The following is a 23,346-nucleotide window of genomic DNA, read 5'->3' on the forward strand; positions in this document are numbered from 1 at the left end:
TCTTCCGTCATGTCCCTCAATCAGACTGATCCCCGAATTAAACCAACATCCTTGTTGTATGTATCTAATTGAAAGATATCAAAGTTTTGTATGAGTTCTGGATGATCACTAACTCACAGCCGAGACGGTGGAACAATACCGAATGTTACCTAATATGGTCAAAGTTATCATTTCACCGAATCTTCACGTTTGTATCAAAGATGAAAATTGTGTGAAATCGGAAAAGAACCCTACTGGTATACCTAGATGGAAATGTTGGTTTCTTCCTTATCTTATCATCCCTCACCCCACGCCACTTTCTATCTCTTTCTTGCGCTTCCTTCCTTTTTGCCCTCGTATCTTGCCATCTTATCCCATCCCCCTTGTTTTACTTTAAATTGTGATTCGCCTCCACTCCTCACTCCCTTTTTCCTCGGTGCTTCGATCTTGTAATCTTTTATCCTTCCCTGAGGGAGACCGTGTCGGAGAATGTGTGGCAGGTTATCCTACATCTATCAATGGTTCCGAGCTTGCATCCCTGGTTTGTGGGATCTACATGGGGAATGAGCTGACAAATAGTGTATGTCCGTCTCCCCCATCACCCACATCAACTAATACCAGATTCGACATGTCTTTCTTCCCTGAAGGTTGGCACGGCGAGGAAGACCTAGGTTGGGAATGGGTTTTACACGCCGATCGATGGGGTCCTCAAGATCCAAGGGAGGAGACTTCGCATTATATCGGGTGAGCACTGGCTCCTTTCGGTCACAGGCTCATAGCTTCTCATCCCCCCCCCCCCCTCCCCCACCATATTACACACGAACACCCTTTCTTCAACCTGTCACATTCCGGCGGACCTCTGTGGCTTGCCGAGAACGAGACCTCTTTATAAGAATCTTCTACAGATGTTCCACTAGAGAATCTTCTACTAGTGGGAACATCTGGGCTATCATTCTTCCTCGCCCCTGTGCTGGCGCGCAATTTCTTGCTATGAAGATGCTGAACGACAGATACTCTCTAGAAGACCAATGTCTACATCTTGACGTCATTCCCGAAGAAGATCGACCCATGTCCGCTTGGTTTTATGCTAAACAGGCTACTTGTGGGTACTTCCTTTTGCAACCATACCCCGTTCTCCCAGAGATTTCAATATCATCGCTTTCTATTTGTTCGTACACAACGTCCCCCCGCCAATCGTTTTGCCCTCTTAAATCCTCCACGTGCAAAACTCTCGACCTGGTCGTCAGTCTCCATCAGCGGGACTCAGAATCGTGGACTAGACATAGGGTTGCACCACTTTCCTCTTCTATTCCCGCGGACGTGATCAGTCCCTTCACTGTCATATCGTGCCAAACTAAACCACAGACGCTTACAACAAATTCCCCTTGTTCGCGTGGAACAGAAGTTATTTCGAAATGGCCGAAAAAGATCTGGCAGAGTACGGTCTTGGTTTCAAAGGGGCTTATGAAGTGAACGAGTACTATTTCCCTGTTAGTTTTCCACCTAATTGCATCCACTATCTACTCATAGGTCTTCCAATCATACTCAGCATCTTTCAACTTTGCCTTCCACTTTGATATCTCATTCTGACGCCTGTCACCCATTCACGTTCTCCTTCATGAACTCGGGACCTTCTCTCTAGGAGCGAGTAATGATCAGCAGGGGTCTCCATTACGAGTTCAGCAGCACTCGCTGACTTCTCAGGACTCGATCGTCGGTGGTCCTTTGGAACCTATACCCGGTGTTGAGAACCTAGGCAAGATAGGTCCTGAAGAATTCGCTTTACAAATGCGTACCACTCGGATATTAGTAGGAATAGGACAACCTCGATTAGCACCTACACCTTATCTCGCTCTTTGTTTTGTGAGTTGAATACCTCCATCCACCCTCCATCCACCTTTGGCAAAAACCATCCAGCCTTCTCCTCTGCAGCCACAGTACGATAAATGGAATGTCACATCCGTGTAAGTGTACTAACCACCAGGCAACCCCTTTCTTAAACGTTATTAAAACGTGGGACGCTAGAGATCCTGATAACCGACATAAATGGGATGCTCAGCAGAACAATTTGAAATGGATGGATCCACCGTGAGTAGAGCGAAAGTTTCATTGTCTCTCACCTTGATCACCTAAACCTCTCCAGGCCGAGAATTCATCTGTTAATTTCCATGTAAAGGTGTTAAATCTGACATTACAGATACGTATACAACGTTCATGCTGGTAATTATACCGGTTTCGTCGAAGCTATCCGAACTGCTATTTCACAACCGACACCACCACGTTACGTAGATCCACTCATGACTGAAAAAGGGATGAGAGATAGGATGCGTTCTTTGATCGATAGAGATTGGAAGATTCATGCTGAGGAGATACGTGTTGAGAGGGAGGCTAACGGGCATGTTTATGTGGGTTTTTCTTTTGTCTTTACTTTTCATTCATCTTCATCACACTTTTCGCCCTTCTTCTCAATCGCATGTTCCGTACTTATATTGTTTATTTACTTGGAGTAACGAGAAACAAAGCTGATAAGATAGAAATGGTCCATGTAGATTGTTATATCTTTCCTGTCATGTCACTTTGTTAAGTTATCAACTCTATCTCTATCTCTACAACTTTTTTATATCTTTCCGGGTGTATGGGATAGATTATGCATCTGTACTACGATTCTTCTGCCTGCAATCCAAACTTTCCTGTCTGTCATCTGTTGCCTGCGCCGACCAGATTTCACCTGTCATCCAAGATGTCAAGTTGTACCTGTTGTGCAAGCTGGCTGTCAAGTTGTCATCCCAGCCATTATGGTCATCAGGGATATACAAGAACATTGACGTCGAGAGTACGACAGTCCGATTTGTTGGGAATAATCGTTGATCGAACTCTGTACGTTATGTAGTTTGACCGCTTTCGTCCGATGGACAATGAAGAATCGAGGGTCAATCAATTGAGTTATCCTGTCTCATATGTCAATGGCTGAGTATCGTACGATATATCTAAAACATGTGATATGTACTTGTTCGATGTCAGCCGATAAGGAACTCGTCGTATTTGTCGTTATAAGTGAATGGTTGATGATGTTCAGTACCCGTAATTCAGTGAGAAATGGCAGTACGAGTGATCAATGATGATTGAGTTGTGCTAATCATATCACTACGAGTAGTACTCGTACTCTACTTGTATGTGGTCACGTCTCCTTGGTGTACTCGGTAGTGTTCAACTACGATGACGTTCATTCCCTTCTTATAAGCACTGTAGCCAAGTAACCAAGTGACCAAGTATCCTAACAACCAAGGTAAATCCACCAACCAATGATATTCACTATGACTCATGTGGCGTCTCACCTGCGAAATCTCCTCAGTATCACATTGATCTCCACCTAACCGCCGCCGGCCGCCAGACGAAAGATCGGAACGGATAACCCGCCGGGCCGATCGATCCATACTAAAGAACGATCCCGATTTGTGTACAATCTGGCCGGAAAAGGTAATAAATACCTGAACGAGAACAAACACGCGGTTTTCTCGGACTTGAATTGATTCATTACCCCATTACGCAGTCTTCAATCATGTTCTGATGTTCTATGCATAGATACTCCTGTGAATCTTTGGGATGCATATAGGAGTACGAGTACCATAATTAGATGTACGAATGGTATACATGTGATACGGATCACGGTGATTGATGAAAGGAAATTACATTCAAAAGTTTGAAAATATAAAGTTTGTCTTTTGGAAAAGTGCCTGAACGATAAAAACTGACCGCGTTTGGTAAGTTGAGTTGAAGATTCAAGCGCAAGCCATTCCACCCCATACCACGGTCATGGGTTTGTTGCTGTTTGGTGTTGGGACAATCAGCGTTTGGTATTATCCGCTATGAATACTTGTTGATCTATCTTCAGGTGGTATCTCCATGCAGAGAGTGGATTATGCGAAAAAGTAATTTTACCTAGACAAAATCAAATGATCCGTGCAACCTACCCAAACGTTTCAAAAGATCTTCCCCCTTGTGTAAATATGTACCCCACCCTTCTCCGAGAGTACGCCCACGCCGTATACGCCGATAGATGACGCCTCAATCCTCAGTCCGAGAGGCGTTTCTTCTTTTCTCGATTGACACGCACGCCCACTTTTTTTCCGTTTTTTGTCCCTGAAGATCCCTAGAAATCCGGAGAGTTTCATTCTTTGAACCTTGTAACATTCTAATGTTTGAGATTTCTTAAACTTTATCTTTGCCACCAATACACTTTCCTCTTAATCACTCACCTTTCCCCCTCCGACCCCTTCCTCTTCCTCTTGTATTCCACCATTCTTTCCAGACCCCACCGTACGTGGCGACACATTCTTTTCCCTCAGTAACCCTTTAACTCCCTCCTCCCTCCTCCCTCAACCGGCTCGAACTACGGCAGTGCCTTAGGTTTAAACGTTGCGCCATCACTGAAACAATCTCTCAAGTGAGTTGAGATGTTCTGCTTTCCCTCACCTGATCAATGACGAGTGATACTGTTGTCAAGGTGGAGAATAGGCAGGTCGTCAAAAGAAGTATGGAGAAATCAAACTTCATGATCTGATACATTCTTTTTGAGGGTATACGCAATTCTTTAGGCCGAGACCGCCATCTGTTTCTCCTCTCCTAAACCCCCTTGGATCCAAGGATCTCAACGATGAATCGATGATTCGATGACTCGACGATCTCGGTGGATACTTTTCAAACCATGCGGTACTTGTACTGCGGCAAATATAATCTCCCAACTATAGATCCACACTGATATCATAGGCTCCAATCCTCTCCTCTACAACCTCAGAAGATATAATCAACCCTTTTTAGTCTCTTTCCCGGTCTATCTTCTTCTTTTATTCCTCCTTGTCGATCGTTTGTTTTTCTTCCATATCGTCGCTTTGACGCTCCACTTCTTTTTCTGGAGCTAAAAGAAGTATCGATATTCACTTCTCTTCTTTCAAAGACGTCACCGTCATCATCCGTTTGATACCTCTTATCGAACGATAAACATAAACTGCGAGATTTGTTGAGGAAGAAGTATTGAACATAAACATACAAGTGGTTCCTTCTTCTTCTTCTCTCCACACATTCCGTTTCTTTCAATACCTCCCTTCTTCTCTTCGCCACCATCGATCGAATCTTCACACAATCATGTCGTTCAATCTATTACAATGGACGACGGTTTTGTTAGGTTTAGCGACCAAAGTGTTGGCTACTTCCGATGCTTGGCATTTGGATTATATCATCAATCTGGCACAAGAAGAGTTGGATCCGATCGTTAGTCCTAATCAGGTATCTTCGCATATGCACTCTATCATTGGTGAGTCGATTGTCGATGTTTTTCATTTTTCTTGTTTATTTCTGTTCCTTTCCCTTTCCCGACGTTCCAACTTTTTTTCCGGCGGCGAATCACTTTACCCGATCATCGGACGATCGACAATGTCTACCTTTCCATGACGAAATGTCTTACCTCCTCTTGTCTCACTCCCCCTCGTCTAGCAGGCAGTGGCGAGTAGCGAGTTGGACTTTTCACAATTCATAATTATGGTCGTCTTGAAATTCGGTTCGGTGGTGGGAAAACTAGGGTATAATACTAACATCCAGGTGCATCAAACTTCGGTGCCAATTACAACTACGATCAATACTTCGGTTCATCATGTACGACACTCTACAACCAAGCCGATAAATCCGCTTATTGGGTACCACAATTATATTGGTATGACACTTCTTTAGGTGCTCAACCATTCATAGCACTTCGTTCTTCTTTCCGATTTTATTATTTCTTAGGAAGAAACTCTCCACCTCAAGCTATTCAAGCATATCCTAAAGGTTTACGAATGTTAGCAGGTAATCCTAATAATAAATCACCTACTTTTGTCATTCAATATAATTGTCAAATAAACGATGATTTATCAAACCCTATCATTCAAGATAATTTCAATTTCGCAAACCCATGTAAAAACGGTTTGAAAACTACCATTTATTTTCCACAATGTTGGGATGGTAAAAACCTTTATTCTTCTGGAACGACACATATGTCATATCCACCTGATACGAATAATTTCCGTGATGCTCCTTGTCCCATCACTCATCCGGTTCGTGTACCACATATACAACTTGAAGTCGGGTGGTTCCCTGCAGAGGTAGCACCTGGTCAAAATCTTGCTGGACATTTGATTTGGGCAAATGGTGATACTACTGGATATGGTTTACATGCCGATTTCGTCAATGGTTGGGATGTGGATGTTTTGAACAAGGCGCTTAACACGGATGGTTGTGTTCATGTCAACACTGAGATGTGAGTTATAAAAACCATCTACTATTCCTCGTCTCTCATATTCACGATTGTCATTCGACTCGTTTGTGTACGGTATCATTTGTGATGGGTTTCACTATATGGTTTTCCAATACTAACACCTCGCAGTCCAATGCAACAATGTCAAGTTTTCACTCCTTATTGGAACGGAGACGCGGCACTCAACTGTAAACCATCCCGTGGTATTCTCGCCGAACCAGAAGGAAACAATCAACTTCAAGCCGTCAGTAAATTACCTGGTTGTAATCCACCTTGGGGTGCAACAGGTTCAAAACCTACTTGTTCAAGTACACCAGCTCTCGACGTCAGTAAACTTACCGGTACCGATGGAGCCTACGTCGTACCCGATAACGAATTACAAAACTTTGTCATGCCGACTAAACCAGGTTGGCAATCTATCGGTTGTCTTTCAGCTTATACGGCTGTCGATGGTGCGAAAACATATACCGACGCTGGTTTAACACCACAAAGATGTCAAGCTACTTGTGCTCAAGCTGGACAACCTTTCGCAGGTGTAGGAACAAGAAGTAATAACCCTATTTGTGTTTGTGGAAATTCACTTTCTTCAACAGCGGCTGTAGCACCTTTAATGTGTAATAACACTTGTCCTGGAAATTCATCAGCGACATGTGGTGGTACAAACGTATACGAATTTTATTACGCACCACCTGGAACTACATTCCCAAGTCAAAGTAGTTATTACACGGGTTGTTTAACCAATTCCGGTACTGGTTTAATTCAACAATCATTCTACAATTTCCAATCTTATTCGTTAACAACCGAAATTTGCGCTCAAGCTTGCGTCAATCGTAATTCGACTTGGTTCGCAACTGTCCTTGGTATGAAATGTTATTGTGGTTCAGTTTATAATATCGGAAACGACACCTACGCACCACCGGACGCCTGTTCATATAAATGTTCAGGTAATTCTTCAGAAATCTGTGGTGATTTATATCGATCAAGTGTTTACAATCTTACGAATTCCGATTTCAGCGTTTCGGTCAGAAATCATCCTGCAGGTTGGCAAGGTTGTTACGCGAAACCAAGTTCAGGTTTAGCTTTAAGTTCTTCTTCTTGGACTTCAACTTCGATAACACCACAATCTTGTATGGAAGGTTGTAACGTTTTGAATTATAAATATTCAGCAGTCGATTCCGGTAAAGTCTGTTCTTGTGGTAATACTACGAATTTAGGACAAGAATTACCAGCATCACAATGTAACACACCTTGTTCAGGTAATTCAAGTTTAACTTGTGGTGCAAGTTTAGCTCTCGAACTTTATCTATCATCATATTCACCTGTCACAGCGGCACAAGCTGCAGCTCAACATCCATCGAATTGGTTAGGATGTTACGTCAGTTCAGGTTCAACCGTAGCTTTATCGACATATTCATATACTTCAACAGTTATGACTGTAGAACTTTGTAAACAAGCTTGTGCAAGTTTCAAATATTCTTATTCCGGTGTCAGTAATGGAAATACATGTTCTTGTGGTCCGACAGCTCCAACAACTACCGTAGTAGGTCCTTCGAATTGTAATACGAAATGTCCCGGAAATTCAACGGAAACTTGTGGATCTTCTTCTTATATGGACGTTTATAACGTTACGGCAATCGCTGCGAATAACGGTACGGGTAGTAATTCAGCGGCATACAAAGGTTGTTATCAAGATTATGGTGGAAAAGGTTTAACAGCATACACTTTTAAATCGAGTAGTATGACAACGGAAATGTGTAGGACAGGTTGTGCTTATTTGGGTTACACTTTATCAGCTACAGAAAACGCAAATCAATGTTATTGTGGTAATTCTTGGGCGGGAGGTGCTCAATTACCCGATTCTTCTTGCACAAGTAAATGTGTTGGTAATACCACGGAGATTTGTGGTGCACCTTCGATATCAAGTTTATACGAAACCGTCGGAGCTCCAGCTTATCCTCCACGTATCGACCAATGGTTAGGTTGTTATATCGATAATTCAGGTTCACGTACTTTACCTGCGTATTATTACAACTCTGCCAACGCCATGACCGTCAACGTTTGTAGGACTTCTTGTACTCAAAAGGGTTATACTCTTGCTGGACTTGAGAATGGTAATCGTAAGTTTGTTTCTTGCTCGGACATTCATTCTCCTACTTGTCGCTTTTTATCCACCTTTATTTTTTCCTTCCTTTTCTTCCTCATCTTGAACACGTAACACGGAGCTGGGTTATCGATCACACGAAAGATTTCACGCTGACATTATAGAATGTTTCTGTGATAACGCACAAACATCAACTCAACTAGCACCCATCACACTCTGTACATCCCCTTGTACAGGTAACGCCACCGGTATCTGTGGTGGATCCGGTACTATCGATATTTACAACGCTACCGGTGCAGCCGCCAAATCCAATGGATTAAGTGGATACCTCGGTTGTTATTCAGACTGGGGAACCACAAACGATTATTCACTCTACTCGGACGTTCTCACTACAGAAATGTGTGAACAAATCTGTGTCGCAAGAGGATTCCGTTACGCCGCCACTCGATCTGGTAATCGTTGTCAATGTGGTGCGAAAATGTCACAAACATTAGTTTTAACAGCAAATTGTAATCTTCAATGTCCTGGTGCAAGTAACGAAACTTGTGGATCCGATACTACCGTTTCAGAATACGATTTGACTCAAACCGATGTCAGAACACCAAACATTGATACGTCTTCGAATTCAACAGGATTCGTCGGTTGTTTCCAAAAGATAAACGGACCTGTTTTAGATAATCTTATCATTACAGGAACCATGACAACTGAATTATGTGTTTCTTCTTGTGGTCAATTAGGTTATACATTTGCTGGAACATATTCTTCAAAAAATTGTTATTGTGGAAATACTTTAAATTATACGACATTCGATTATCGTCAAGCACCTTCAACTTGTAATAGTGTTTGTTCTGGTAATTCATTACAATTCTGTGGTGCTTCCGATAAATTATCAGTATATGACGTTAAGAAAACTGGTATAAAAGCAGCTTCGACAACTACAGAAGGATATAAAGGTTGTTACGCACCTGGAACTCAAGTAACTTCACCAGCATATTCATACAATTATTATCTCATGACGACCGATTTATGTCGTCGTATTTGTCATAATAAAGGTTACGCAGTAGCATCTCTTAATAACGGAAGAGTTTGTACTTGTTCCGCAAGTCCTTTATACGGTGGTGTACAACCTTTATCACAATGTGCAACGACATGTCCTGGAAATACAACACAAATTTGTGGTTCTTCGACATACGTTTCTATTTACGATACGACTGGTCCTGGATCTTATCCACCATCAAATTTAGGTACCAACTTCGTAGGATGTTATTCACAAACGGATACTTCTGGTGCTACTGTACTCAACACTTATTCTTACACTTCGGCAGCAATGACACAAACAATGTGTAGTTCGATTTGTAAAAATCAAAATCTACCCATATTCGGTGTTCAAGGTAAAATGTGTTATTGTGGTTCTTCATTACCACCTACTCAACTTACCGATTCTGCTTGTGGTTGGGCATGTAATGGTGCTTCGACTGAGAAATGTGGTGGAAGTGGTTTATTATCCGTTTTCAACCTCAACTTGGCTGGATATAGTGCTTCACCGAGTAGTAGTACTTCGAAAGCTGTTTCAAGTTCTTCTTCAAGTATCAAAGTTTCATCTAGTTCAGCTATCGTTTCTTCTTCCAAAGCAAGTTCTTCAGTGGTGTCGACTTCGACTTCTAAAGCTTCTTCCGCGGTACCAACTTCAACTTCGACTTCGAAAGCAAGTTCGGCAGTTGCTACTTCAACTTCTAAAGCAAGTTCAGCAGCGGTCAGTAGTTCGAAAGCTTCCACCGCTAAAGCTGCTTCTTCCATAACTGAAGGTTCTGAACCAATCGTTTCGTCTACGACTTCCATCACTTCCACAACTTCTAGTGTCGCTCCAACCAGCACCAGTACCAGTTCAAGCGTAGTCGTCACTTCCTCTTCCTCATCTTCCAGTTCCAGTTCCAGTTCTTCGAGCTCTTCATCAAGTGTCGCACCAACTTCAACTTCAACATCAACTTCTAAAGTAGTAGCATCAAGTACGACATCTTCCGCACCAGCAGCAACCAACACCGATTCAACTTATGTCGGTTGTTACGTTGGTTCATTATCAAACGTCGGTTCAGCCAACATGACATGTTCTTCCCTAGTACCAACAATGTGTAAACTTTGGTGTGAAGCGAATAAATATACTTATTCAGGAATGAACAATGGAGATTATTGTGGTTGTACAAACTCTTTGAGCGGTTTGACAAAGACGGCAGATGCGGTTTGTAACACTCCTTGTGTTGGTGATAATTCGGTCGATTGTGGTTCCGCAACAGCTATAAGTGTTTACAAGAGTCAAGTTTCAGGAGTAACATTTTCAAAAAGAGAGGCGGAAGTAGATTCGGAATTGGAGATGGATAAAAGGACGAAGAAATTTGATCCTCATCATGCTCGAAGGAGACAGATGACTTTTTAAAGAGGAACGGGAACGTTTCTTTTGTGAGAGAGAGAGATTGTCTTTTGTTGGAATCGACTTGTTGTCTGATGGAAAGTGGTTGTTTGGATTGGGTGTTTGAATAGGGACAGGTGTTTGGTGTTTGAATAGGGACAATTGGAAGTAAGAGGGAAAGAGAAATAGTTAATCTATTGTATCATTTAGGTCTTGCTTAAGACGGCAAGAAAAAATAAGTGTTTTAAATTACCATCTTTATCGATCTTTTTATAGAGAGATTCCTTGACGCAGGATCGTCGGGAAAATATGCATGGTAGTGTAATTGCAAACTTTTGTTCGTTTCGTAGATGGTATTCAGCCTGACCGTGTCGGATCGGAACGATTGGTCCACTGCTGCTTGTGATATCAGTGCAAAAGCGTAGTCACCCTTGTAGTAGGCTAGCAGTTCAGTGTACCACCAGCACTTGTGTACTCGATGTTGTTGGTAGGCCAGGACGGAGGGAGGGAAGGGGGGATGGAGCGCGTGGAGCATGGAGCATGGGGTAGGGAACATCAGATGGCTACAACTACCAATACATCCAAGTATGTGATACTTGTATATATGCATAATCTTCCCATGTCCTGCTGCATGCTGCATGCTGGGATCATAGGCTACATATAGTCAACCAGACATTGACGTGAGAATTACACTACTATCAAAGTAGATGCAACCTACCTTCATCACCAAACTCTACCCAAATCCTCAACCTCCCAAAACGGGCAATTCCCCACTGCACACTTGACTATCGATCCAACTTCCATCCATCCATACCTACACCTATCTCTATCATACATACAAACCAACAATTTAATCATCATCACCACTTCAAACTTACGTCCCAGGGTCATTCCTGACCCTAACCCCCCTCCTCCTCCTCCTCCATTTCCCCGACAACCATCTTTCCCTCTCTCTTCTCCATCTGTCTCTTCCCCTCCGTCTCTTCTCACCACATCCAATCAACCATCTCCACGATTGAAAGAAAGACTTCCAACTTTATCAATCTCAACGAGAAGGATCAGAGGTAACATCATGTCTCTATTCCTTCCTCTACGTCGTTATTGGCCTATAGCCTTAGGTCTCATCACGATTTATTTGATATTATTCAGATCTTCATTACCTTTTTACCCTCAACCAGATATCACACAATATACTTCTGATATCGGTTTTTTACCCACAAAAGTTTTAGCTCATGTACCTGGTTATACTATTTTGGAGAATGCTTATTATCGTGGAGGTAAGATTAGGATATATACTGAAGAACCTTGGGCTTTCCCAGTGAGTCTTTATAGTGTTTCTTACTCTCCCAACCCTGACTACCCTACGATCCTGACGGCCATCCTGTCATCTTATCTCGCCCAAGATGAAGAAGCTCTTTTGTCTTTGACGAGGGATCATCTTTTACCCACGTATGTGTCTATCCGGGAACTTCGGAATGTGTGGAGATCATGTAGATCTCTCCCTCCCTTTGACATCGATCAATCGATCAACCAAAGGACCTTTCACCACCCTGCGTCGTTCGAAACTTTGCCTCTATCTCCAGCTCACTCATATCATCACAACCTACCTCCATTCTTCTCACCTGCTTCTCCATTCAGTACAGTCAGCTCAGCACGAGTCATCTAACAGTAATGGGTCTCATCACTGACCCCAGGCAATCGACGATATAGCAAGACACGAAGATGATGATCGTGTGACGGAACATTCAGACGTTGAGATCATCCAGATTCTAGGTGATGCTTGGAGTTATGACAATGATCCTGTTTGGTTAAGATTCCCTCATATGTTACATCATGAGATGGTCACTCTGGGTCAGACTGCAGAGGAGGTTCCGGGAGTTACCGTGAGTTATCTGATCATTTCTCATTTCCCATTTCCCATTTCCCATTTCCCACTTCTCACTTCTCACTTCCCACTTCCCACTTCCCTCAACCCACATCCCACATCCCACTTCTCACTTCCCATATCCCTCCGCCGTCCCCAACACGATGTGATGCTCGCGTTGTTTGATCCAGGGAAGAACATGTGATTTGAGGAAAAGGCTGATAGATAGTTTGGAACGATGGATCGACAATGTGAGTTTGTCACAGATATCTCTTTCCTACACCCAACCCATCCATCATACCCGTCTGTTTCTCCTCCCATGCCCATCTCACGCTGTATTCTCTCAAAAATACTTCTCCACCCAGTACACTCCAGCTGACACGCGAATAAGTAATCGGATTGAAAGAAGAGCGAAAACTTAGTGGACGTAAGACTGACTCACAGTCTTAAATCACTACTACCACTTCATAGGAGAACATCTTTTCCCCCTTTGGAAAGTCTGGGCCAAAGCATACGAACGATATCATCTACCTGAACCCATGGTCAGCCATATGAGCTTTTTCAACGCTGATTCTGGACCTAGTGATGTCAGAGGGGTGGATACGTCACACAGATGGGCTGATAGAGCTGGAGTGAATACTTATACTTTGAACAAGGCTTTGTGAGTAGATTCGTATTTACTCCCCCGCTTCTGGTACGTCTTCACAAATAGTATCTCCACCATGGAGGCAGGGTCACCGGTGACATGCTTCGTATCACTCTTGTATAAATGCAACACGTCAAAGCATCCCTTCGCTGACCCCAGCCCCGGTATCAAAATCACCACTAAAGACGAATGGGATCCCATAGCTTCTTCCAACCGTCTGATACGATTCCCATACCTCCTCCTCACCTCTCGAAGAGCAGGACACGGTGGTCCTAACTCTGCTTTCAAACCTTACGGCGACGTCCTTCGTCTACCCATAGGTACCCAAGATTGGTGGGCGGATATGCGAGAACGTCTCTTAGCAGGACATTCAGCGGAATATGGTCCAGCGAGGGAATCAAGACCTGTCATCACTTATCTTTCAAGACAGAGCACAGGGAGGAGATTGGCAAATGCAAGTCATGATGCTTTAGTAGAAGAATTGGAAACTTTGTCTAAAAGTGGAAGGGCGGAAGTTAGGTATGAAGTATTTGAAGATACTTCAATTCCTGAACAATGGGCTAGAATAGCGAGGACGACGGTGGGTTCGAGGGTTCAATCTTTCACTTTTCATTAAACCATCAACATGATTGAAATAGGTTTGAAGGAAGAGAGTGGGAGGATTATAATGACGATTAGATATTACTTGGTGTTCATGGGAATGGATTGACTCATATAATCTTTTTACCTATCAATCCTGGTAGTGCGGTGTATGAGCTTCAACCGGAGAATTGTCAGATTGTGAGTGTTTCCATTGACTTTTCCCCTTCTTTCCCTCTCTATCCCTCCTGTTCTTTCTTTCCTACGCTTACGATCTTTCCTATTCCAGTCGGACCACCCTGTGTCCATCTGGGATGGCGTGTTGCCACTCCAAATTCCATCTCTCAACATGTATATAGCAGTCCTTGATTGGATGGGAAAGTATCGTCATAGTGGCAAACGCTGATGATAGAACGACTACGCTCCCTTAGCTCTGGCTAGAGGTATACCCCATTGGATTGTGCAGAATGATCGGTGCGTTGCTCCCTCTTCAATTCTTTTTTTGTATATACTTTTACCCCCATCTCGTGCTTTGTGCACCTTCCCCTCGGATGAATGCCCTGAGTCCTCTCCTCAAATTTCGAGGGGACGAGTGGGGCGAAATACTCTCATCAATATCACCTTTACTGACCCGCAGCATGTGCGGTCCTACGGAATGCGGTATCAGAGGATGTCACGAAGGAGCACGGATCAACTCTGAAGATATCAAAGTGGATAGTAGGGCTTTGGTCAATCATATCCGTGGTAGATTGGGGATCCCTCCCAGGGGTCATTAGCGAGGGTGTTGGGTAGGTTAGATGGAAAGATGTCAAAGGTTTTGGTGTTGCGTCTCGTTTGTGCTTACTGACTTTACTCCCTTTGAAAGCTGCCTTGTTTCCATCTCTATAAATTTGCCCGGTGTATTAGAAGCTACATTACTTGCCCGTCCATGAGCCCCTTTCAATCGCCCCTCATCGCACTGGTGGTGACCATGCATGTTGTAGCCGTGATGAAGAAGAGTGAGTGACAACCCGTGCCTAGCGGGATCAATTCGAGTTTACCAGTCACCCACACTCCCCCACCTACGACTCCACTCTCTATCACTCTACCACTCCACCTCTGTATATAATAATCTACCCTCAGTCTACCCTACCATACCCCACTCAATAACTCAGGATAACATATCAACCATACCGAGGTAACCGAGGTATCTCTTTCTTCCACCTGACACTCGTCTCACCTTGGTTTCAAACTAAAACAACTTAAACCCAATATCGACTGAAACATACCACAATGGCAATAATCAGATTCAAACCTTTCTTCTTACTCCCAATCCTGACATTCTTCTCTTTGATCATTTACTTGTATCACCCTTCTCCCCTCTCTTCTTTCCACCCTTCATCATCTATCACATCACCTCACGGTATTTCTTTACCAGGAGATATATACGATATCACTTATACACCCAACTTGAAACAATCGGATGAAGATAATTATAAATGGTTTTCTGAATCTAGATTGAGAAGGTTGAGTTGGTGTTTGGCTAAAGGTTCTTGTGATGGATTTGGAGATAAAGTGAGTTAGAATTTACCCCCCAACTACTCTTGCTTCTCACGTTTGGGAGCTTCTCTTTCTTCCGATTTCCTTCACTTTAGATGTCGTTCTTCATCATGCTCGTTTTCCACGTTGTTTCTTATCGCTTGACTAGGATAGCCGTTGAGTACTTCGTTTATCACATACTATGCTTTACGTGCGTTTGGTGGAGCCCCCGGGGGGGGGGGGGTCTAGCTGACTGCAATCCACATAGACCGATGGAGGGGTATCTCAGTGACAGTGGGGATGGAGATACACTGCGGAGATTCAAGTCGAGATATGATCACTCTGGCTCAGGGTTGTCTCGTCTAGGGACTTCAATCTGGGATCATGGAGACGAGGGGATGGCTTTTTTTTTGTTTGAGCCTCGGGTCAAGGTCAAGAAGATGAGTGAAGCCGGTTGGAGTGCCCGAGGAAGTAGAGAAACCGGGGGCCAGGGAAATGAGGTCGCTTCGAGTGTTGGCCTCACGTGTATTTGGAATATGCACATAGAGGGGATGGGGAATGTGAAGATGGGTAACGAGGTAGAATGGGTTGAGATGTGGAATCGCCAGAGTGGGAGAAAGGGACAGAGCACAGACTAACCTCCAGATCGTCATTTTCGGAGCTTATCATTGTCATATGGCCATGTTTGAGGGTTATCTCGGTGGAGAGGGTGTTTGGTGAGTTTTGGTTTGTTTCGTACTATCAAAAAATCATTCCCATTCCCTTCGTATCTACCTTCAAAACCTTTGAAATGATTATATGAGAGAGATAAACAATCGGTTTATCTGCGAGGGAGTAGGACGACTTTGGGGACTTTTGCGAAGAGGGGTTGGTTAGTCCTGGAGGGAAGAAGAGATGTTGAGTGATATATCTCCGTGGCTTGGTGAGACTTCAGAAGTTCACAGAATTGTGGAGCCGAGGAAATCGACAAGGGACTGACACCAGGTGTATGGCCATGATCGATTCGTTCGAACGACAAGGGTTTACGGTGTTACATGCTAGGGATGATTGGAGTGAGTTAATTTATCACCGTTTCTGTCTTGCATAATGACGATCATCTCTTTGACGTCAATACGCATAGTCTTGCATCATATCTATCTTCTTCTGGACCACGAGTTATGAATATCCATGCTTTTATATCTCTCTTCTCCTCGACCGCGAGGTCATATGTATCTCTGATTTTCATATCTCTGTTCTCCTGGATCGTGGGGTCGTAATTATTTCTGCTCTTCATATTTCTCTTCTCCTCGACCGCGAAGTCACAGATGTGTTTGCTTCTGGAAAAAGGGGTCATATATCTTTCTTTTTCCGAACCAAGGGGTCCTCTCCTAGTCAATGAAGAAACCAATCTGACCCCAGATTACATCTACCATCTCCATCGCCAGATCCCAGACTTGATCAAAATCATCATAGCGGGAAAAGAAGGACCCCACGGAACTGCTAAACAATATTATAAATCTGCCAACCGACCGGATGGAATACCCGCTTGGAAGGTGAGTCTGACCGCCTTGTGTCTCATTAACTCGATTCCCACTTCTTTCGATTTCGTCCCCGACTCTCTCTCAAGAGGAAGGTTCTCACTCCTATACCCTAATCGCCCGTGGCGCAACCCCCTGATCTTCCAGAGTCCAGCTGAGAGACCCTCCCGATCTTCCAGAGCTCAGCTGATGGCATAGCATTTTCACTTTTCTTATTTCCCCACTATAGGTCAATCGGTAGTTGGCGATAGATGGAGTGTATGTGCCGAACCGGAATACAGTCGACCCGATGATGTCAGAAGTGAGTTTAACCTCTACATCTCTTCATATATCTTTCATTCCTGTGTCATTCACGGCTGTAAACCACTGACAATCAGACTACTCGTTCATCGGCTACTCCCTCGAACCACCCGCTTCCGAAACCCCAGTCATACCCTTCCGTCAACGTCCTCATCGAGCCTACATCCTAGCTAAAAGAGTCCAATACTTCTACCAATATGCAAACCCCATGTGGGAGCCATCTTACTTCACTCGCGCCGCTGCCGAGCTCTCGGCCATCTGGCCAGATTTCGAATTCGTGGGAGGTTTCGTTGATGACCGAAGCGATAAAGACCGAGAAACCCAAGGTCCCATGCCAGTACCGGAAGGAGTGAAGAATTTAGGATTGTTAGATGCTGAAAGGTTTGACGAGGAAGTAGGAATGTCTAGATTGTTGGTAGGTTTAGGATGGCCAACGATGAGTCCTAGTCCTTATCGAGCTTTGGCTAGGGGTGTACCATTTTTGAACCCAGTGAGTTTTTCGTCGGGTCGGTAGGTCTCACAAAAATGGTGGATAGTGCTGAGATAAAAGCATAAAATGAATCCTTCATCTACTAAAGAAAATCGACATTCTTGGAGAGATACTCAACATGCTACGTTGAGAATGATTGATGAACCTTATGTGTATCATACGGAAGCTTATGATTATGATGCTTTTTTGAGAGATATAAAGAAAGCTATGGAGACGTCTATACCACCGTTCGTATTTCTTAATCGTTCAACCTCCCTCCCTCCCTCTCCCTCCATTGTCTCCGCCCTGACGCTTTCTTTCATCACGTCCCCATCTTTCACCTCTTTCACCTCAATTTCCCAGCAGGTCGCGATGTGGGTGATGTGGCCTTGACTAACACCTAGCTTCCGATTCCCCTTTCATTCCAGAGAAGCGTTCGATAAACGAATACGTGATCTGATACTCGCCGATTGGGAATCTGAAGCTGAATGGATATTGAAAGAACGTATAGCTGGACATGAGACGCAGAGGAATGGAGAGATTGGATTGTTCGAAATGTGATATTCTCATTGGGGTTTGTTGGAATAGATGTCATGTAGAGATAGTGGGTATGCATGGGCTCATGCACAGTGGAGTCAGTTGCCTCACCCTTCTAGATGCCCATCATCTACAGTACAACGCTCATAATCCAACATCTTGTCCAGTCACGTAAATGCAGCAGCAGTGGACAGTCATACCCGAGCTGCGCGGACATAAGGGGTGGTGTCGGAGATAATGACACCGGCTGGGTCGCCTTAGTGCCACGTGTTGATCTACTCGCGGGTATTCGGGATTATACACTCTTGTCACTCATCTCACACATCGGACGTTTCGAGGTATTGGTGTCATCTTTCATCGTCTTGGGTTATACGTCATGGTAAGTTGATCTCTCTCTTCCCCACTCATACCATCTTGATCTGCTGCGTAACAGCGCTCTTTACCTCTTGTGGAGGACGATCAGAATGAAAAAATGGTATATGGAGGCTATTGAATTGTTTCTGGGTTTAAGGACGAGATTCATTCAGAGGCAACACCTACCTACTCTTCATGGCATTCAATAGGATAGACATAGGAAGATAGGTTAGGCAGAGCTGGGATACGAAGGAGACGAGATAAATATGTCAAAAGAGATGAAATAGCTGACATGGTTCAGGCTCCTACCAAAAAGGTCAGACCCCTTCCCTTCTCCCTTCTGTTCCCTTGCATACTTTTTTTGTATTCTCCATCCTTCTTCATCCTCACCGGACTATATCAACATCTCATCTCCTGGAATAATATCTCTTCATGAGCTCAACCTCTTTCCGAATGTCGGTTAAGAACTTGCCTTTTTTTTGTATTTGTGCGAGATGGTTCGCCACATCTTCATCTCGCCCGATCTGACACATGTGGGACCTGATCAAGAAGAGTTCGGACGGATTCGTTTACACCACTTCGATGCTCTGGAGGAAAACGTTGCGATCGTTGTTGGATGGACAGTGTCACTAACTAGCAGCCCACCAAAACCCGTTCGGCTTTACACGACGTGGTCACTAGGGAATACACCCTTCATCTTCATACCCGGATCCACGATTTGGCTTTTAAGAAGAGTGAGTTGATGGAATATCTTTATACCGTGTTTCCTCTCTCATTCCTTCACTCACAGTTCTTATCTCATTCGTAATTCCATCCATACTTCTGTGACTAACGTGGTAACTGGTACTCTACACTTTACTAGCCTTTGTACACCTCTGACTATCTCTGTTTTCCAACCATATCCCAATCGGCTTGAAATGATTTCTTTTCGAAGAGATGTCGTCGATGAGTTGAAGACACTATAAACACAAGTTGTTGATCCCTCGCTAACCCCAACAGAAGCACCCAAGGCCATCAAAGCCGTCGTCACCTTTGCTCAAAAATCAATGGGCGTCAAAGACGTTCGTATCTCTCCCGGTCTCAACCAAGCCATCTGGGCCAGAGGTATCAGGTCTCCACCCCGACGTATCCGTGTGAGACTCGAGAGGAAGAGGAATGATGATGAGGGGGCAAAGGAGAAGCTTTACGTCGTGGCCAGCGTCGTGGAGGGAGTGACCAACTTCAAGGTGAGCGTCGGGCAGCTTTATTCACTGTGGATTTCTGATCATGCTTGCTTCACACCTGCCACCGCCTGATTGATACCCCCGCGTCTCTCTCTGGGGGCCAATTCCTCTTTCCGAGACATGAGCTGTGATGCAACGACGTTCAGAGAACTCAGCTGACACCGCAGGGGTTGCAAACCGTCGTGGTCGAGGCCGAAGAGTAGATGTAGGCTAGTCGCATGGATTATTTCCCACATGAGCTCGTATCGTCTTCACTGACCACTCCCAGCACCTGACAACATTGTGACAGCAGGTCTGATCTGATTCAAGTCGGCAATCCCGAGACGACGTACGAGATGCGTGCGTTCTACGAGTGCATGAATCTAACCCCGGTCCATCGGTCAAGATACAACAAGTGGGGAGACAACCAAATCTACGACATCTAGATCCAATCACAAAGGCTCCGTCACCCCTCTTCGAGCAGCCGCCATGTCTCTCACCATCTCAGCGATAAACTCGCCGTTGACCTTTTCTTATCAGCGGGGGAGATACTCGAACTGAGGGCTGATCACCACTTACTCGGATGTTGGAACCGTGAAACCCTGGTCCTTGATCGACCGCCCAGCCATCTTCACGTCGCCATCTGCGAGTCAGCCGAACGAAGTGTCTTTTGTATCGGGATCGTGACGCCTGTTCAGCTTTTCCACCTGAGCACCCGGGTAAGAGCACGCTCGTTCAGCAGAGCCCGTCTTGGTGTGCGAGCGACGAGAATCTCCGGACGAAGCCCCAACTCACTGATCAGGAGGAAAGACGTGGTCGTCGTGAATAGCATAATATTCATGTCCCATGAGTTCGGCGACGAGGGCGTAGTCCTACCGCGTCAGCTGAGTCGCATCAGGGGAACTGGAGTGAATCTGGTGGGCAGAAGTATGGACGTATGTCATTGACAGGGATGATACTGAGAAGGGAAAGACGAGAATGAAGATGTAAAAGTGTAAATCACCCTAGCGAATCCAGGACCCATCATGAACTACCCTAATCAGCTTTCACTCGTCAATCTACACAAATACTCACTTCCAACACACCAGAATCAGGTTTCATCCATAATTGATGCGTCAAACCATTACCATGAACACCTATCATTATCTAACTCGTCAGCTTACTCATTGGAAATAGATCTGAAAGCTGACATCGGTTCGAAGGGCGAGACAAAACTGTATGTCAGCTTGTGGTTCCGACGGAGGAAATGCCAGCTGTCATATGTTTTCAATGTTACTGGCGTACTGTGGATCATCCCTCCGCAACCATGTTGGAGACTTACTAAGAGGGAAAAAGGGAGAAAGGAAACGACCCACTTGTTCTGTTCTAGACATGGTCTCCATCTTTGCATCCGTGAATTCTATCACGCCCTCTTGAGATAATCGATTCATCGATCTTAACAACCCTTCGGCATCTTCTTCGGTTAATCTTCTACCTGTCATTTGACTACGGGTCAGTCATCAATCCACATCAACGATGTTCAGCCCATCTCAAATATTGATTTGAAGCCGTATTTCCCAGCTGGTTGAGAACATGAGAAAGTGAGGCTATCGTTCAGTACGATCTTGGCTTGGTGGTAATGATAGTAGATCCAACGCCCTTCGCTTAACGGGACGATGAGTCGAATCAGGATGAAAGTAAGGGAGATATAAAGAGGAAGAGAGAATTATAGAGAGAAGAAAATCACAGACCGATTGATATAAGTCACCACGGGTCTATCAGACCATTTCCTTCTCATATCACACCCATCGGCAATGACCAAATTCTTCATGGCATTTCTCAATGGACTCATCCAATTTTTGGCAACTGATAATAGAGGTAAATCAGCGGTAGCTTTATTCCACCATTTAGTTTCTTGACCATGTCTATGAGCTGCCCAACGCTGTCCTGTCAGAAATGTATATATTCCTTTGACACACCCTTTGGAATTCGAAAAGGATAAATTCCACTGGGCGATGGTCTAGAATAATCTTGATCGGTCTTAGAACCACCTATAGAAAGGAATGAAGAATGAAAGTCGATATAATAGTGTTGACAGAGAAGAAAAGAGGTATGGGGATGTGATGAAGATGAGATAAAAGAAATTACTCACATCAACGATAACCATTCTGTCATATATGAAAGTCAAAGAACTACTAGAACGATCTTCAAAGATCGTCCTTTCTTCTACACTTGTAGAAGGTAAGACAGCTTGTTGAAACCATGGTGTGAGACCTGTCCGATCACGCTTAATCATCAGTACCCTATAAAAGATTATTTCATAAGTGTGAAATATCACTCACCCAGTCATCAGGTGCAGTACGGAACATGAGTCTAGTAGGAAGTTCATCTTCACCAGCGGAAGCTAATACTCTCCAAGCTCCTAGAAACAATTCGGCCACTAGAATCATAAGGATGATGATCATATTGCGTGTTACAGGTAAGGGAGCTTACCGACTATTCGTCAGCTCTGATTTCATCTTCAAACAAGGAGAATAAGCTCACAATGGAAATAATGATCTATGAATGATCCCGATTTACTACCTGGTGTATCGTTAAAGAATATCCGTTCGTCAGATAATCTCTCATCTCCACATTTCAATCCTCCCATATATCATTATACCATATCCCAATTGAAATGACGGTAACATAAGAGACACTTGTGTCAGTCGGTGATGAAACGACTGAGCAAAGGTTTCTCGAGAGTAGAGAGTAGAGAGAAGAGAGAAGGGAATGAGAGGCAGGCTCGATGATGTGGTAACTCACCGATGTCCCAGGTTTCCGTATAGCCATCCTACCCAAGATCTTTGAGCCTAATTCCGGATCAACAACCATCCATCTATCATCCTCCGGTTCAGGATGATTCTTCTCTGAAGTACTTTCACCACTCAAAATGAAACTCCTCCCTTGTGAAGGTAAAGATGATGGGTCAGAGGTCACCACGATGAAAACTCCATTACGGGAGTACAAGTCCGTGAAGTAGTCTGAATATCAGCACGCTGCCTTATTCCTCTTTTCACGGACTTCCCTTTCTCCAAGATCCTTCCATCTCTTCTCGCCACAGGTGACTTTCTCAGAATGGACCGTCAAACTGTCAAGCGAGGGACATGTAAGGTTGTTGAATGGGGGGGGATGATATGACTCACTAAAACCAGCTACTCCTGCTACATACTTGGTCTCTGGTATATAAGAATCCAGCGAGAGATAAGGAGAAGTAGTCGGTGTAGAGAAGAAGGAAGAAGTAGGAAGGTTTAATCTTCGAGGAAGGATCTACAAGTCAGTTCGACTCTTCGAGGTGGTGTCAAGCCTCACAGAATTATCAGAGGTCGAATGACGCCAAGTGAGGATGATGGATGATAACACTATGAGAGCTAGGATAAGTCGAGGAGTACGTGATTTTAATGCAGGCATGATTTATATATACACAATGGACATAAGAGATATACACAAAAAGGTGAAGAAGAAGTGGAGGAAGGAAAGAAGCAATCGAAAAACGGACAAGTTCGAATGACCAACAACCTAGTCAACCTTACGTTACTACTCCACCTTATGTTTGACTTTGGATTGAATTG

The 23,346-nt window shown here is 44.1% G+C and overlaps 6 protein-coding genes across 6 annotated transcripts in view; 5 read left to right on the forward strand and 1 right to left on the reverse strand.

Moving 5' to 3' along the window:
* The window catches only part of TREMEDRAFT_61499 (uncharacterized protein), a gene marked incomplete at both ends in the record, with an annotated part of 3,789 nt that extends 1,261 nt beyond the window's left edge, over positions 1-2,528 (forward strand). Inside the window, 8 exons of the mRNA XM_007003996.1 lie at positions 120-258; positions 559-723; positions 990-1,081; positions 1,345-1,469; positions 1,684-1,842; positions 1,964-2,067; positions 2,177-2,384; positions 2,514-2,528. Coding sequence (XP_007004058.1) covers positions 120-258; positions 559-723; positions 990-1,081; positions 1,345-1,469; positions 1,684-1,842; positions 1,964-2,067; positions 2,177-2,384; positions 2,514-2,528 — 1,007 coding nt within the window. The remainder of the gene's footprint in view (positions 1-119; positions 259-558; positions 724-989; positions 1,082-1,344; positions 1,470-1,683; positions 1,843-1,963; positions 2,068-2,176; positions 2,385-2,513) is intronic.
* A 1,723-nt stretch (positions 2,529-4,251) lies between these two features.
* On the forward strand, positions 4,252-11,099 carry TREMEDRAFT_38501 (uncharacterized protein). The gene is made up of 5 exons (XM_007003868.1): positions 4,252-4,423; positions 4,747-5,290; positions 5,575-6,268; positions 6,395-8,382; positions 8,531-11,099. Exons 2-5 carry the CDS (start codon positions 5,122-5,124, stop codon positions 10,795-10,797), a joined length of 5,118 nt encoding a protein of 1,705 aa, XP_007003930.1. The 5' UTR covers positions 4,252-4,423; positions 4,747-5,121; the 3' UTR covers positions 10,798-11,099.
* A 477-nt stretch (positions 11,100-11,576) lies between these two features.
* TREMEDRAFT_73612 (uncharacterized protein) lies at positions 11,577-14,635 on the forward strand (the record flags this gene model as incomplete). Its single annotated transcript, XM_007004263.1, has 8 exons — positions 11,577-12,088; positions 12,465-12,653; positions 12,864-12,885; positions 13,079-13,295; positions 13,440-13,860; positions 13,959-14,060; positions 14,272-14,333; positions 14,497-14,635. Exons 1-8 carry the CDS (start codon positions 11,843-11,845, stop codon positions 14,633-14,635), a joined length of 1,398 nt encoding a protein of 465 aa, XP_007004325.1. The 5' UTR covers positions 11,577-11,842.
* Positions 14,636-17,267: 2,632 nt separating this feature from the next.
* TREMEDRAFT_29688 (uncharacterized protein) lies at positions 17,268-18,224 on the forward strand (the record flags this gene model as incomplete). Its single annotated transcript, XM_007003786.1, has 3 exons — positions 17,268-17,684; positions 17,745-17,911; positions 18,068-18,224. Coding segments are annotated over 3 exons (741 nt in total), but the record flags the coding sequence as incomplete, so codon positions are not given.
* Positions 18,225-18,846: 622 nt separating this feature from the next.
* TREMEDRAFT_68295 (uncharacterized protein) lies at positions 18,847-19,980 on the forward strand (the record flags this gene model as incomplete). Its single annotated transcript, XM_007004217.1, has 4 exons — positions 18,847-18,870; positions 19,195-19,288; positions 19,554-19,780; positions 19,945-19,980. 4 exons carry the CDS (start codon positions 18,847-18,849, stop codon positions 19,978-19,980), a joined length of 381 nt encoding a protein of 126 aa, XP_007004279.1.
* A 228-nt stretch (positions 19,981-20,208) lies between these two features.
* On the reverse strand, positions 20,209-22,981 carry TREMEDRAFT_29434 (uncharacterized protein; the record flags this gene model as incomplete). The annotated part of the gene is made up of 13 exons (XM_007003763.1): positions 20,209-20,283; positions 20,336-20,399; positions 20,552-20,628; positions 20,760-20,786; positions 20,831-20,902; positions 20,947-20,970; positions 21,112-21,241; positions 21,487-21,677; positions 21,888-22,022; positions 22,078-22,175; positions 22,280-22,358; positions 22,541-22,758; positions 22,921-22,981. Coding segments are annotated over 13 exons (1,251 nt in total), but the record flags the coding sequence as incomplete, so codon positions are not given.
* Positions 22,982-23,346: the final 365 nt, after the last annotated feature.

Source organism: Tremella mesenterica, assembly GCF_000271645.1.
Source record: "Tremella mesenterica DSM 1558 unplaced genomic scaffold TREMEscaffold_4, whole genome shotgun sequence".
Classification (NCBI taxonomy): domain Eukaryota; kingdom Fungi; phylum Basidiomycota; class Tremellomycetes; order Tremellales; family Tremellaceae; genus Tremella; species Tremella mesenterica.